The sequence below is a fragment of the Ranitomeya variabilis genome, chromosome 4, assembly GCF_051348905.1.
Source record: "Ranitomeya variabilis isolate aRanVar5 chromosome 4, aRanVar5.hap1, whole genome shotgun sequence".
Classification (NCBI taxonomy): Eukaryota; Metazoa; Chordata; class Amphibia; order Anura; family Dendrobatidae; genus Ranitomeya; species Ranitomeya variabilis.
The window spans coordinates 72,787,612-72,803,808 of record NC_135235.1 but is presented as its reverse complement, the minus strand read 5'-3'; the positions used below and the strand labels follow the sequence as shown (position 1 = coordinate 72,803,808).

The following is a 16,197-nucleotide window of genomic DNA, read 5'->3' as shown; positions in this document are numbered from 1 at the left end:
CAGTGCAAACATTGCATTAATACATTTTAATTACTATTTTAAGCTTACGGTAATTTCACAAAAAAACAAACTACAAGAAAACTGGTGGCACCTTCCCTTTAATCCTATTCACACTTTGTGTCAAAAGCCGAGCCGAATCCAGCCATATCTGTCATTTCATTAAAGGGTTTTCCTCATCCTGTCTTCAGGAGTGCACTGTTCTTGACTTCCTGCTTGTTGGGGTCTATGCGCTTCTGATTGACAGCTCAGACCAGCGGCACAGTTGTACTGCTGGCTTGAACCATGCACTTTCTGATGCTGCTATATGAGACAGCTTTGCTTCAGCATTGGAAGAACACAGTGGCTCTTAACCTAGCCAGATCAGGCTCTAACAGTGCGCTTCAGCCGTCCAGCCAGCTTCAGATCAGCGCTTACAAGCTTTAGAGAAAAGAGCTTGTAAGCACTGCTCTCCTTGCCTAGGAGACCCCTAATGGTAGAGAATACAGAGGTGGCTGGTGAATTAGGCAGTTAACATTTAACAATAAAATTAAAAAAAACCTCCATTTTTGATAATGGTGAGGAATTTTAATAACAAGTTGTGATGACACAGAATTTAAGCTTAATTATGCCTGATGTATATTTTCAGTATGCCAAGAGACATACTATTGTTCATAAAAATCTGAATGTTTACTCTTGAATTGATTATTACTGTTGCTCGGGTCTCCCCGAGCATGCTCGGGTGATCTCCAAGCATTTGTTAGTGCTCGGAGATTTAGTTTTCGACCCTCAGCTGCATAATTTACGGCTGCTAGACCGGCTAAATACAAGCGAGGAATGCCTGTTTGTTAGGGAATTTCCACATGTGTTCAGGCTGTCCAGCAGCTGTAAATCATGCAGCTGAGGCAAAGAAAACAAAGTCTCCGAGCACTAACAAATACTCGGAGATCATCCGAGCATGCTCAGCGAGACCCAAGCAACAAAGCTAATTGCTTTCATAAGTTTTGCCGCACATATCTGGGTTGTTTTTCATGGAGAGAGCCCCTAAGTCACTGAACATTTACCAGCCATCCAGTCACTTTCAGTGGACGGACTGGGCAGCCTGCCAAGATTATACATACTGGAACTTCCTTACCCTTAGTTCAGTGACCAATGAGAAGTCAGCCTTAAGCAGAAACTCTTTTTCTCTGTATTCTTGTATAAAGTTGTACTAGAGAATGGGGATGGAGATGACTGACTACATACTGAGGGAGAGCAGACATTGAAGTAACAGTTTAGTGATAGAAAGACAGGAGAGAATACAGGATAGTGAGAGTCAAAAGAGATCAGGCTGACCGCATGGTGACAGAAGAGATGAGTCGTGCTAACAGAACAGTAAGAGAGTCCTGAGAGATGGAGCTGACATATAGAGACAAAGAGGAGACATGGATTGTGCTGACAAAATAGCGAGAGACAGCGATGAAGACGGAACTCAAAGGAGAGATAAAGCTGGTTAGTATTCTAACTACTGACAGAGGTGAAATCAAGCTGACCGCATTGTGACCGTGGCATAAATGGCTATGGTTATTATCCCCTGTTTGACCCAATCCAATTACTGCCCCATTTGTTTATGTATATTTTTCTTCACGTTATCTGTGGCATTCAAAGGCGATCTCAAAGCTTTATCTGCTCTATGTACGATAGTTAAAAGCAAAGGTCCGTCCTTACTTCCTCTAATTCTTCTTGGCGTCTCTGCAGCTGGAGACCAGAGTTCACCTAACAGACAGTGGACAGCAAGTCCATACCTAGTGGCTTTCACTTTAGGGCACTTATAAAGGGGTAAGTGGTGGTGAGATGACCGGACTGAAGGCCAGCAATAATAATATGCCAGACACACTTTGCGCTAGCCATCTCACTTATGCATACCCTTGAGGGCCAGGAATGCTCTTCACCTGCTCCCACTAAATAAAGGGGGACTTTTGCAGAGCCCTTCCCTGGTGCCAATAGCGGGGTATCTGGTGGCTGAGCACACTGGCCGCAGTTGGGTCAAACACACCACAAAACTTTACCGGTAAGGCAGAGACGAACCTAACAAACTAAACATGGAAGGTCAGGGAGCATAAACAGGGATGTAAGAACCAGAGGGCACAATGCACCAGAACCAGAGACAAACCAAAGAAATGCTCACCAAGAACTACTGAAGTGCAAGCGAATAATCAGTGGTGAGCAAGAGGATATGGCGGGCTTAAATATCCCTCTCTTGGTTCACCTGACACTGCTGAGGTAACACCCAATGTCCACCCTCTGCCCAGAGAGACAGAGGAAGGGTTGAGGAGGGCGGAGAGAAAGGATCCTCCCACCACATATCTGAACCTGGGAAACCTGGCATCTTGGGACCCCTGAATAGCCTGGGACCGACGGCGTCCCACATCGGTCCCCTGGAATTGAGTACACGGGCAAGTTGGAGCCCTGCTCTGGTTCCACCCCCGAAGGCGGCACCCCACCTTTCATGGCTGCCTGTCAGTAAGACATAATTTTCTTTAAATAAAGTGATTTATGTTTGTGCCACTTAGTAAATTGCCTATCACATGGAGATGCGTTTGTTGAAATGGCAGTGACCATTTAAAGCTTTCTCTATAATGCTGCAGAAAAGTGACGAGTTTCATATTCGGCAGAGCGTAAAATCCATAGACACGTTCTCCTCACAAAGACTAGTGCAGATGTTTCATTATACAATTGCTGCACATTTAATCACAGTAAATCTAGTTTTTGATTTGGGTTATTTCAGAAAGTACAAGCTGCCATTGAAGGATTGTTTCTTCTGTATTCACTTATTAAAATCGGAAAGATATGATATGAACAGCGACCGCATGGACCACAGAACAATAGTTGTGACTAATTCTAAGAGTGTTTTAGGCATGCTCTGTGTCCTGTGCAGAGGACCTTCTGCAGGGATGTGGAGGAGGTGAGCTGTAGCCTCTACACCTCTTGTCAATGGTGTGATCCTGGAGGTTTCTACAGAACAGGAAGTATCAGCCTTACATTCGACGGTGAAAACTGCAAGATTTCAGGATATTTTTTTTAAATGTTGAAAGTGACTTGGGAAATTAACAAAAAGAATGAGAGAAAAAACAATTCAGGACAGTCACAGGAATAGGTTGTCTGTTAGATCTGGTGGACCTTCAGCTGACGTGAGCCGCCTTTATGTGGGATGAAAGTCATTATAAAGCGGACATGTTCCTCTGTATGTCACATGAATGATTTTTTTTTTCTTTAATTTCAGGTAAAAGTATGGTTTTCAGAGGTGAGAGGGGCAATGATGAGCCACCCATGGAAATGATTAAAGTGTCTCATCTGAAGTAAGTCCTCCTGTATTGCTGTACATCAGCAGAAATGTTATGTTATAGATGGCAGTGATCTTTGCTTCTCCTGAGTCATTTCTGTGTGTGACAGGTGTCTGCTTTTTCTGCTCGAGATACAGATTTACTATAGCTGCAGTGCTGATATCTCTGCTCCTACATCATCAAGAGAAGATGATGCAGATCTGACATCTGTCCTTGTGTATTCCAGGCAGTACCTGGTTGTGGTGTTTAAAGACAAGCCAATGGAATTATGGGATATCAGGACGTGCACCTTGCTGCGGGAAATGTCCAAGGTCTTCCCTACTGTGACAGCCTTGGTAGGTTCTGATCTTCCTTTATGGACAGGTGATTCATTGCAGTTAAGGCAGGAGAACATGCTAAGAGATCTCGTAAAAGCCATTTTCTCCTACACCTCATTGGGGACACAGGACCATGGGTGTTATTCTACTGCCACTAGGAGGACAGTAAGTAATACAGAAAGAATAGCTCCTCCCCTGCAGTATACACCCTCCTGCTGGCTCCAAGTGAACCAGTTCTTGCTTAGTGTCTGTAGGAGGCACTTGGGTCTGCTTTCAGACCCCACCGTTTTTATTTTTATTCTATTTTTCCTTAACGGAGCGAATGGGGCGACGGATCCTTTCTAGGTTCCAATCTCCCCCGAACCATCAACAGGCGAGAACATGGAGCATCCCTCCCCGTACCCTTTCCTGCACCGTTGGATGCCAGCCCTGAGCTCACCTTACGGGCGACGGTTGCTTCGCGTTCCGATCTCCCCCTTCTATAGCAGGCGACCACATGGAGTAGCCCTCCATTTACCTCTCCTGGAGCCAGGTGCATAGCCGGACATGATGTTTATGGCGTCCGTGCAGCCCCCCACTGCATCACCACTGTTATAGCGGATGATGGAAGGCGGCAGAAGTTCTCCACCCCCTCCTTGACTATGGCGACGGTGGACTGAGCACCGGCCCACCGCATCTACCGTGAGTACACCTGCGGGGCCGAGGTGCTGGGGGGTCCTGCTCCCTGAGATAAGTGAGGTCCGCATATACCTTAACCCCTTCATGACCGTGGGATTTTCCGTTTTTCCATATTCGTTTTTCACTCCCCTCCTTCCCAGAGCCATAACTTTTTTATTTTTCCGTCAATTTGGCCATGTGAGGGCTTATTTTTTGCGGGACGAGTTGTACTTTTGAACGACATCATTGGTTTTACCATGTCGTGTACTAGAAAACGGGAAAAAAATTCCAAGTGCGGTGAAATTGCAAAAAAAGTGCAATCCCACACTTGTTTTTTGCTTGGCTTTTTTGCTAGGTTCACTAAATGCTAAAACTGACCTGCGATTATGATTCTCCAGGTCATTACGAGTTCATAGACACCTAAGGTTATTTTTTACTTAAGTGGTGAAAAAAATGTCCAAACTTTGCTAAAAAAAAAAAAAAAAAAACTTTGCGCCATTTTCCGATACTCGTAGCATCTCCATTTTTCAGGATCTGGGGTCGGTTGAGGGCTTATTTTTTGCGTGCCGAGCTGACGTTTTTAATGATACCATTTCGGTGCAGATACGTTCTTTTGATCGCCCGTTATTGCATTTTAATGCAATGTCACGGCAACAAAAAAAACGTAATTCTGGCGTTTTGGATTTTTTTCTCATTACGCCGTTTAGCGATCAGGTTAATGCTTTTTTTATTGATAGATCGGGCGATAAATTATAAATCAGATACCAATCTGTACGAGGTAGAGACCATCAAAATCATATGAAAAACCTCAATACTAAAAACACTTTTATTGATTAAAAACAAGGCAACCAACACCACTTAACCCCTTCCCGACATGCGCCGTACTAGTACTGCGCTGCCGGCACTGCATTACTGACAGCCGCAGTACTAGTACGGCGCCCCGATCACCGCGGTCTCGCGCTGAGCGCCGCGGTGATCGGGTGCGGGTGTCAGCTGTATATGACAGCTGACACCCCGCAGCAATGCCCACGATCGGCGCTGTCGCCGATCGCAGGCATTTAACCCCTCTGATGCCGCTGTCAATAGTGACAGCGGCATAGAGGGGGATCGCGCAGGGACGGGGGCTCCCTGCGCTCTCCCACCTGAGCAGCGCGATGAGATCGCGCTGCTCCGGTGACCTGGAAGTAGTCCCCGGATCCAAGATGGCCGCGGGACTCCTTCCGGGTCATAAGATGACCCTGCTTGCCGGCGTCTGCTGAGAATCCTCATAGCAGGCGCCGGCAAGCCTGTGGAACGTGCCTGTCACATCGGTGATCAGACAGAGTGCTGTGCACACTGTCTGATCAACGATCTGTGATGTCCCCCCCTGGGACAAAGTAAAAAAGTAAAAAAAAAAATTTTCCACATGTGTAAAAAAAAAAAAAAAAAAATTCCTAAATAAAGAAAAAAAATATATATATATTCCCATAAATACATTTCTTTATCTAAATAAAAAAAACACCACACAATAAAAGTACACATATTTAGTATCGCCGCGTCCGTAACGACCCCACCTATAAAACTATATCACTAGTTAACCCCTTCAATGAACACCGTAAAAAAAAAAAAAAAACGAGGCAAAAAACAACGCTTTATTCTCATACCGCCAAACAAAAAGTGGAATAACACGCGATCAAAAAGACGGATATAAATAACCATGGTACCGCTGAAAACGTCATCTTGTCCCGCAAAAAAAAAGCCGCCATACAGCATGATCAGCAGAAAAATAAAAAAGTTATAGCTCTCAGAATAAAGCGATGCAAAAACAATTATTTTTTTATATAAAATAGTTTTTATTGTGTAAAAGCGCCAAAACATAAAAAAATTACATAAATGAGGTATCGCTGTAATCGTACTGACCCGAAGAATAAAACTGCTTTATCCTTTTTACCAAACGCGGAACGGTATAAACGCACCCCCTAAAAGAATTTCAGGAATTGCTGGTTTTTGTTCATTCCGCCTCCCAAAAATCGGAATAAAAAGCGATCAAAAAATGTCATGTACCCGAAAATGGTACCAATAAAAACGTCAACTCGTCCCGCAAAAAACAAGACCTCACATGACTCTGGACCAAAATATGGAAAAATTATAGCTCTCAAAATGTGGTAACGCAAAAACTATTTTTTGCAATAAAAAGCGTCTTTTAGTGTGTGACGGCTGCCAATCATAAAAATCCGCCCAAAAAACGCTATAAAAGTAAATCAAATCCCCCTTCATCACCCCCTTAGTTAGGGAAAAATAATAAAATGTTAAAAAATATATTTATTTCCATTTTCCCGTTAGGCTACTTTCACACTAGCGTCGGTACGGGGCCGTCGCGCTGCGTCGGCCCGACATACCGACGCATACTGTGCAAGCGCCGCACAACGGGGGCAGCGGATGCTGTTTTTCCACGCATCCGCTGCCCCATTGTGAGGTGCGGGGAGGTGGGGGCGGAGTTCCAGCCGCGCATGCGCGGTCGGAAATGGTGGACCGTCAGCACAAAAAAAGTTACATGTAACGTTTTTTGCTGCCGGCGGTCCGCCACAACACGACGCAACCGTCGCACGACGCTTGCGACGTGTGTCAATACGTCGCTAATGTTAGTCTATGGGGAAAAAATGCATCCTGCAGATGACTTTGCAGGATGCGTTTTTTCGCCAAAACGACGCATTGTGACGTATGCAAAAAAACGCTAGTGTGAAAGTAGCGCTAGGGTTAGGACTAGGGTTAGGGTTGGGGTTAGGGTTTCAGTTAGAATTGGGGAGTTTTCACTGTTTAGGCACATCAGGGGCTCTCCAAACGCGACATGGCGTCCGATCTCAACGCGTTTGTTTGCGTTAAAAACGCATGCGTTTTTATAGAAAAAAACCAGAACACACACTGAAAAGTCACCCACCACCATCAAGGTGATAAAGGGATCCAAACCCTAACCCTAAACTCATCCCTAACCGTTTAATGAACATTTTCTGACAGTCATAGTGCCACGTATTTCAGTGCCACGTATTTCAGTGCCACGTATTTCAGTGCCACGTATTTCAGTGCCACGTATTTCAGTGCCACGATATTTCAGTGAAATACGTGGCACTGAAATATCGTGGCATTTACGTGAAATACGTGGCACTTAAATACGTGGCACTTATATACGTGGCACTTATATACGTGGCACTTATATACGTGGCACTTATATACGTGGCACTTATATACGTGGCACTTATATACGTGGCACTTATATACGTGGCACTTAAATATCTTGGCATGTACATGAAATACGTGGCACTTATATACGTGGCACTTATATACGTGGCACTTATATACGTGGCACTTATATACGTGGCACTTATATACGTGGCCACTGAAATATCGTGCCACTTATATACGTATATACGTATATAAACGTATTTCAGTGCCACGTATTTCAGTGCCACGTATTTCAGGTTAGGGGTAGGGGTAGGGTTAGGGTTTTTTGGTTTTTTCTTGTTTTCTTGTGTTTTTCTATAAAAACGCATGCGTCTAAAAAAACGCATGCGTTTTACCGCGATTACATGCGTTTTTTCACACATGCGTTTTTTTTAAAAACGCATGCAGATAAAAACGCAAGTGTGAAACCAGCCTTACCCTTGGGAAAATAAAAACATGGGGGCTAAAATATAATTTTCGTGGAAAAAAATATATTTTTTATTTTCGCGGCTCTGCGTGATAAACTGTAGTGAAACACTTGTTGGTTCAAAGTTCTCACAACACATCTAGATAAGTTCCGTGGGGGGTCTAGTTTCCAATATGGGGTCACTTGTGGGGGGTTTCTACTGTTTAGGTACATCAGGGGCTCTGCAAATGCAACATGACACCTGCAGACCAATCCATCTAAGTCTGCATTTCAAACGGTGCTCCTTCCCTTCCGAGCTCTGCCGTGCGCCCAAACAGTGGTTCCCCCCAATGTATGGGGTTTCAGCGTACTCAGGACAAATTGGACAATAACTTTTGTGGTCCAATTTCTCCTGTTACCCTTGGGGGAAAAAAAATTGCGGGCTAAAACATCATTTTGTGGAAAGAAAAAATGATTTTTTGATTTTCACAGCGCTACATTCTAAACTTTAGTGAAACAACTGGGGGTTAAAAGTGCTCACCACACATCTAAATAAGTTCCTTAGGGGGTCTTCTTTCCAAAATGGTGTCACTTGTGGGGGTTTCCACTGTTTAGGCACGTCAGGGGCTCTCCAAACACGACATGGGTTCCGATCTCAATTCCAGCCAATTTTGCATTGAAAAGTCAAATGGCGCTCCTTCCCTTCCGAGCTCTGCCATGCGCCCAAACAGTGGTTTATCCCCATATATGAAGTATCAGCGTACTCAGGACAAATTGCACAACAACTTTTGGGGTCCAATTTATCCTGCTACCCTTGGGAAAATAAAAAATTTGGGGCAAAAAGATCATTTTTTGTGAAAATTAATATTAATTTTTTTTTACGGCTCCACATTATAAACTTCTGTGAAGCACTTGGAGGTTCAAAGTGCTCACCACACATCTAGATTAGTTCCTTAGAGGGTCTACTTTCCAAAATGGTGTCACTTGTGGGGGTTTCCACTGTTTAGGCACGTCAGGGGCTCTCCAAACACGACATGGGTTCCGATCTCAATTCCAGCCAATTTTGCATTGAAAAGTCAAATGGCGCTCCTTCCCTTCCGAGCTCCGCCATGCGCCCAAACAGTGGTTTATCCCCATATATGAAGTATCAGCGTACTCAGGACAAATTGCACAACAACTTTTGGGGTCCAATTTATCCTGCTACCCTTGGGAAAATAAAAAATTTGGGGCAAAAAGATCATTTTTTGTGAAAATTAATATTAATTTTTTTTTACGGCTCTACATTATAAACTTATGTGAAGCACTTGGAGGTTCAAAGTGCTCACCACACATCTAGATTAGTTCCTTAGAGGGTCTACTTTCCAAAATGGTGTCACTTGTGGGGGTTTCCACTGTTTAGGCACGTCAGGGGCTCTCCAAACACAACATGGGTTCCGATCTCAATTCCAGCCAATTTTGCATTGAAAAGTCAAATGGCGCTCCTTCCCTTCCGAGCTCTGTCATGTGCCCAATCAATGGTTTACCCCAACATGTGGGGTATCGGCGTACTCAGGACAAATTGTACAACAACTTTTTTGGTCCAATTTCTCCTGTTACCCTTGGTAAAATAAAACAAATTGGATCTGAAGTAAAAATTTTGTGAAAAAAAAGTTAAATGTTCAATTTTTTTTAAACATTCCAAAAATTCCTGTGAAGCACCTGAAGGGTTAATAAACTTTTTGAATGTGGTTTAGAGTACCTTGAGGGGTGCAGTTTTTAGAATGGTGTCACTTTTGGACATTTTCTGTCATGTAGACCCCTCAAAGTCACTTCAAGTGTGAGGTGGTCCGTAAAAAAAAATGGTTTTGCAAATTTTGTTGCAAAAATGAGAAATCGCTGGTCAACTTTTAACCCTTATAACTCCCTAACAAAAAAAAATTATGTTTCCAAAATTGTGCTGATGTAAAGCAGACATGTGGGAAATGTTGTTTATTAACTATATTATGTGATATAACTCTCTAATTTAAGGGCATAAAAACGAAAAATTTGAAAATTGCTAAATTTTCATAATTTTCGACAAATTTCTGTTTTTTTCACAAATAAATGCAAGTCATATCGAAGAAGTTTTACCACTATCATAAAGTACAATATGTCACGAGAAAACAATCTCAGAATCACGAGGATCCGTTGAAGCGTTTCAGAGTTATGACCTCATAAAGTGACAGTGGTCAGAATTGTAAAAATTGGCCGTGTCACTTAGGTGAAAACAGGCTTTGGGGTGAAGGGGTTAAACGTGATCAAAAAAACACAAACAAAAAACAACATGTGCTCAACCAAAAATATATAAAGGAAACTAATGGGGAAAACTGTAGGACCCTAATCAAGGCACCTGTACTGCCCCTACCTGGCTGCAGAGGTAGACGCCCTAGGGGGGGAACGTGTTGGCGCCCCCGCTCCACGACGGCTGACCCTATAGGTCCTGATGCGCCCTGGAGCCACTAGTGAGAACCTCTACCCACACACTAAAGGTTCCATATAATATATATATCTATATAGTTCACCCGACCAGCATTACTATTGATGGACAATATCCACGTTGTATAATGAGTTAAATATGCCTTCCATTGCAAAGTGAGCATTATCCAGCTTACGCCGGCTGCCATCTGTGTTCATATTTATATGCATATCAGCATGTTTCTTTTGGGGAACTAGGTCATCCCTAGTATAGTGACTCATTGTCTAGTGTAGTGGAACCTTTAGTGTGTGGGTAGAGGTTCTCACTAGTGGCTGCAGGGCGTATCAGGACCTATAGGGTCAGCCGTCGTGGAGCGGAGGGCGCCAACACGTTCCCCCCCTAGGGCGTCTACCTCTGCAGCCAGGTAGGGGCAGTACAGGTGCCTTGATTAGGGTCCTACAGTTTTCCCCATTAGTTTCCTTTATATATTTTTGGTTGAGCACATGTTGTTTTTTTGTTTGTGTTTTTTTTATCACGTTTAAGTGGTGTTGGTTGCCTTGTTTTTAATCAATAAAAGAGTTTTTAGTATTGAGGTTTTTCATATGATTTTGATGATAGTTCGGGCGATTCTGAATGCGGCGATACCAAATATGTGTAGGTTTGATTTTTTTTTTATTGATTTATTTTGATTGGGGCGAAAGGGGGGTGATTTAAACTTTTATGTTTTTTTTTATTTTTTTCACATTTTTTTTAACTTTTTTTTTTTTACTTTTGCCATGCTTCAATAGCCTCCATGGGAGGCTAGAAGCAGGCACAACGCGATCACCTCTGCTACATAACAGCGATCATCAGATCGCTGCTATGCAGCAGAAAATCAGGTGTGCTGTGAGCGCCGACCACAGGGTGGCGCTCACAGCTAGCCGGGATCAGTAACCATAGAGGTCTCAAGGACCTCTATGGTTACAATACTGAAGCATCGCCGACCCCCGATTATGTGACGGGGGTCGGCGATGACGTCATTTCCGGGCGCCCGGCTGGATGCGGTAGTTAAATGCCGCTGTCTGCGTTTGACAGCGGCATTTAACTAGTTAATAGCGGCGGGTGAATCGCGATTTCACCCGCCGCTATTGCGGGCACATGTCAGCTGACATGTCCCGGCTTTGATGCGGGCTCACCGCGGAGCCCTGCATCAAAGCAGGGGACCTGATGTCGGACGTACTATCCCGTCCGACGTCAGGAAGGGGTTAAAGCCCGGGTGCGTGGGTCATGTCTTTCCGCACAAATAGTGGCGCTGCAGGCCGCAACCGCAAGCTTAAAATTTAGCCCCCAGCTTTTCTCTTGTCCAGGTCGGAACGTTGGCTCCACCCACCGGCGGTTACCGCCGCCAACTCTCTGGCGCTTCTCATTCTGCGAGAAGCGCTTTCTGTTCCTGATCTCGGCGGCCATCTTTGGACACCCACAGGGCTGAAGCTGCAGCGCTGCTCCAGCATTTTCAATCACAGCTTCAGGGATTAGCGATTTCTGTGGACACATTGCGGACCTCCCCCGGGGACTCAAGACACAGGACCTGGGTAAGCTGCAGAAACATATCTTAACCCTTCCCCTGCTAGTAAGCGCTCTCCTCAAGGCTACACTATGTCTCAATCAAAGCCTAACAAAAAGTCTGGGAAAACCCACACTGTTTTTTTTTTTTTGCTGCTTGTACTGCTTGTAAGGTATCTCTTCCCCGGGGTCACAGTACTGCGTTATGCTCAGCTTGTGAATCGGTGACTGCTCACCGAACCCAGTGAGCCTAGTCCCCCTGCGTGGGCTACCTCCCTTACCCGGTCTATGGCATCCCTGGCCAAAGCGTTAGACTCGTTCCGAGACCCTTCCTCTAACCAGGGCACCTTCACGGATAACGCTTCCGATTATCAGAACCCCTTATACACTAGGGGTCGTACCTTACCAAGGAGCTCTCGCTCTTCCAGGAAAAAGGACTCATGCCTTGTCCCCAGCCCATCACCGGGAATCGGGTTCTGAGAGTTCCATTTCTCGCTCCCCCTCCCTTGTGGCTAGTAAACAACCTGGCTCAGAGGACGATTCTGACTCGTCCCTAGATCAGGAATTTCAACACGATCAGGAGACTCTCGACTCTCATTGAGTCAGTAAACAAGGCCCTGAAGCTAGACGAGGAACCTTTATCTAAAACGGATCATGTTGTGTCCTTTAAGAGGACCAAGCGGGCTCACAGAGTGTTCGCCAATCATCCCGAATTTAAGGAAATCGTTGAATCTCATAGGATCCGTCCAGATAAACGCTTCACAGGGCAAAAGCCCATGGAGTCAAAATATCCCTTTGCTCCTGATCTAAGAAAAGATTGGTCACAGTCTCCTCTGGTAGATTCTCCAGTATCGCGCCTAGCTACTAAATCTATTTTATCCTCTTGGAGGGCACCTCGATTAAAGATCCCACCGATCGTCAGATCGACAATATGACTCGTTCAGCTTTTGAAGCCTCAGCAGCCGCACTCTTTCCATCTTTTGCCGCTATGTGTGTGGCTAATGCTATGACCCATTGGGCTGAGGTCTTGTCTTCAGCTGTTCTGGATACCAATCTTCCCCCCTGAGGTAGCAGACCTTGCTACTCAGATAGCCAGAGCTGGGGATTTTCTAGTGACCGCGTCTCTGGATGCCGCTGACTGCGCTTCTCAAGCAGCAAACGCCATCACCATTCGGAGGTCCTTATGGCTCACGGACTGGCATGCGGATTCTGCTTCCAAAACGTCATTGACTTCCTTACCATATCAGAGTGGTCGCCTTTTTGGCGAAAAACTCGATCAATTAGTTTCCGACGCCACTGGAGGGAAGAGTAAATTTCTCCCACAACAGAAACTCTTTCGGCCCTTTCGGAACCAGCAACAGCAGGCTCAGTCCCGATTTTTTTTTTTTTTTTTTTCGTTCCAACTCAAATTGGTCCTCTACTTCCACATCTTCCGGACCCGGCCGGGCACAACGTAGGGGTAGAGGTCCCCAGACCTCTTACAAACCTTCCCCTTCATGTAGAGGCAGGCATAGGTAGCCAGGATCCAGGGTGTCCAGACCGGGCAGATCTCCCACATTGACTCCCAGTGGTATCCGGAGGACACCCTCAAAGTAGGCGGCCGCCTGCTTTCCTTCACCGACGCGTGGCTCTCAGTCGTTCACGACGAATGGGTCCGCGACCTAGTGTCCTCCGGATACAAGATAGAATTCTTCTGTCTTCCACCAAATAGTTTTTTACTGTCTCCTCCCAGGGCAAAGGCATCAGAGTTTTTTCAAGCCATAAGCTCGCTAAAAGAAGATGGGGTTATTATCCCGGTCCCTTAAAGCGAAAGGTTTCAAGGTTTTTATTCAAACCTGTTCATTGTTCCAAAGAAGGATGGTACAGTACGGCCCATACTGGACCTAAAACTGCTGAATAAGTTCATCAGGGTACGACAGTTCCGAATGGAATCGCTTCGTTCTGTCATCGCCTCCATGGAAAAAGGTGAGTTCCTGTCGTCTATAGACATCCAGGACGCATACCTCCACATTCCAAATTTCCCTTCTCACCAGAGGTTCCTTCGCTTCGCAGTTCAGAAACAACACTTCCAATTCGTTGCTTTGCCTTTCGGCCTCGCCACCGCTCCCAGGGTATTTACCAAGGTCATGGCGGCTGCCTTGGCCATCCTTCACACCCGAGGCGTGGTGGTGCTACCGTATCTAGACGATATCCTCATCAAAGGCCCCTCTTTCCGCGCCTGCAAGGAGGCCGTGAACATCACAATAGATTCTCTTTCTCGCCTGGGTTGGACGATAAACTTCAAAAAATCTTCCCCAGTACCGACTCAGCGAATTTCCTTTCTAGGAATGATACTGGACTCGTCCCAGGAGTTGGTGCTTCTTCCCCCGGAAAAGATCTCTGCCTTACAACGGGAGGCTCAGAAGCTCTCTCAACCTCGCACTCACTCTCTGCGCTTCGGTATGAAAGTCCTCGGCAGGATGGTAGCAGCCTTGGAGGCGGTTCCATTTGCCCAATTACACCTCCGTCCCTTACAGCATGCCCTCCTGGCTGTTTGGGACAGGAACCCATTCTCCCTCGACCGTCGGTTCTTCCTTCCCCAGCGAGTCAGACAGTCTCTAAGGTGGTGGACATTAATGTCCTCACTGAATCAAGGGAAGTCTTTTCTTCCAGTACATTGGCTAGTTGTGACAACAGATGCCAGTCTTCTAGGCTGGGGAGCGGTGTTCTTACATCACACTGCTCAGGGCCGCTGGTCACTTCAGGAATCACGCCTTCCGATCAACATCTTAGAAATTCGGGCAATCAGGTTAGCTCTTCTCCAATTCCATCCCTTCCTGGCGGGTCGTCCCATCAGGATTCAGTCCGACAATGCCACTGCTGTGGCATACATCAACTGACAAGGGGGAACCCGCAGCATGGCAGCCATGAACGAGGTAGGCTACATTCTCCGTTGGGCCGAGGAAAACCGCTCAATGATTTCTGCGGTTCACATCCTGGGAGTGGACAATTGGGATTTCCTCAGTCGTCAAGGCCTCGACTCCGGGGAGTGGTCTCTCCATCCGGAGATCTTTCACCAGATCTGCTGTCGTTGGGGAACTCCGGACGTGGATCTGATGGCCTCACGGCTAAATTCCAAGGTTCCCGATCTTCATCGCTCGGTCCCACGATCCATCAGCCATCGGGGTAGATGCACTCCTACTCCCGTGGCATCATTTTCGGCTTCCGTACATATTTCCCCCGCTCCCCTTACTGCCGAGAGTCATCAAGAAGATCAGAGCGGAAGGAGTACCGGTAATCCTGATTGCGCCAGATTGGCCGCGCCGGGCATGGTACGCGGAACTAGTTCAACTAGTCGCCGATGTTCCCTGGCGATTACTGAATCGCGCAGACCTGCTATCACAGGGCCCCATTTACCACCAGAACTCCGAGGCCCTGTGTTTGACGGCATGGCCTTTGAGTCCTGGGTTCTAACCCAGGCAGGTCTCTCTCCGGAAGACATCTCTATCATGATCAGCGCTAGATAGCCTACGTCTATGCGCATTTATCATCGCACTTGGAAAACCTTATTTTCCTGGTGCAGTGACCGGGTACGTTCTCCTCTTAAATTTTCCATTCCTTCCATCCTCAAATTTTTACAAACGGGTTTTGACTTAGGTCTCGCCCTTAGTTCTCTCAAGGGGCAGATTTCAGCCCTGTCCTTTCTGTTCCAACGCAGGATTGCCAACAGATTACAAGTGAAGACGTTCATTCAGGGAGTTTCCCATAGGGTGCCACCCTATAAATGCTTTTGGAACCATGGGACCTTAATCTGGTCCTCGAAGTCTTACAAGAAGCTCCTTTCGAACCGCTACAGGAGGTTTCCCTGTCCTTTCTTTCATGGAAGGTTGCCTTCCTGGTTGCCGTCACCTCCAATAGACGAGTCTCAGAGCTGGCGGCTTTGTCTTGTCAAGTTCTGTTCCTGAATTTTCATCAGGATAAGGTGGTTTTGAGAACATCTCCGTCCTTTTTGCCAAAAGTTGTCTCATCCTTTCATCTCAATCAGGAGATTGTCTTACCGTCTCTCTGTCCGGCACCAGTACATCGCATCGAGAAGGCCCTCCACACACTCGATTTAGTGAGGGCACTTAAGAGCTAAGTCTCGCGGACGGCGTCCTTCCACAGGTCGGATGCCCTGTGTGTGCTCCCGGAAGGGCTAAAGAAGGGGTTTCCCGCTTCCAAGGCGACAATAGCCAAATTGATTCGTTCAGCTATTCAGGAGTCCTACCGAGTCAGAGGTCATCCTGTCCCAGCAGGGATTAAGGCTCATTCCACTTGGTCAGTGGGTGCGCCTTGGGCCATCCTGCACCAAGCTTCGGCAGCACA

The 16,197-nt window shown here is 46.1% G+C and overlaps 1 protein-coding gene across 8 annotated transcripts in view; it reads left to right on the top strand.

Annotated features, from left to right (window-relative positions):
- The window catches only part of WDR11 (WD repeat domain 11), a 134,288-nt gene that overhangs the window by 72,489 nt on the left and 45,602 nt on the right, over positions 1–16,197 (top strand). For all 8 annotated transcript variants that reach the window (XM_077258730.1, XM_077258727.1, XM_077258731.1 and 5 more), the window contains exons 13-14: positions 3,239–3,314; positions 3,526–3,634. In XM_077258730.1, the coding sequence (XP_077114845.1) occupies positions 3,239–3,314; positions 3,526–3,634 (185 nt within the window). The remainder of the gene's footprint in view (positions 1–3,238; positions 3,315–3,525; positions 3,635–16,197) is intronic.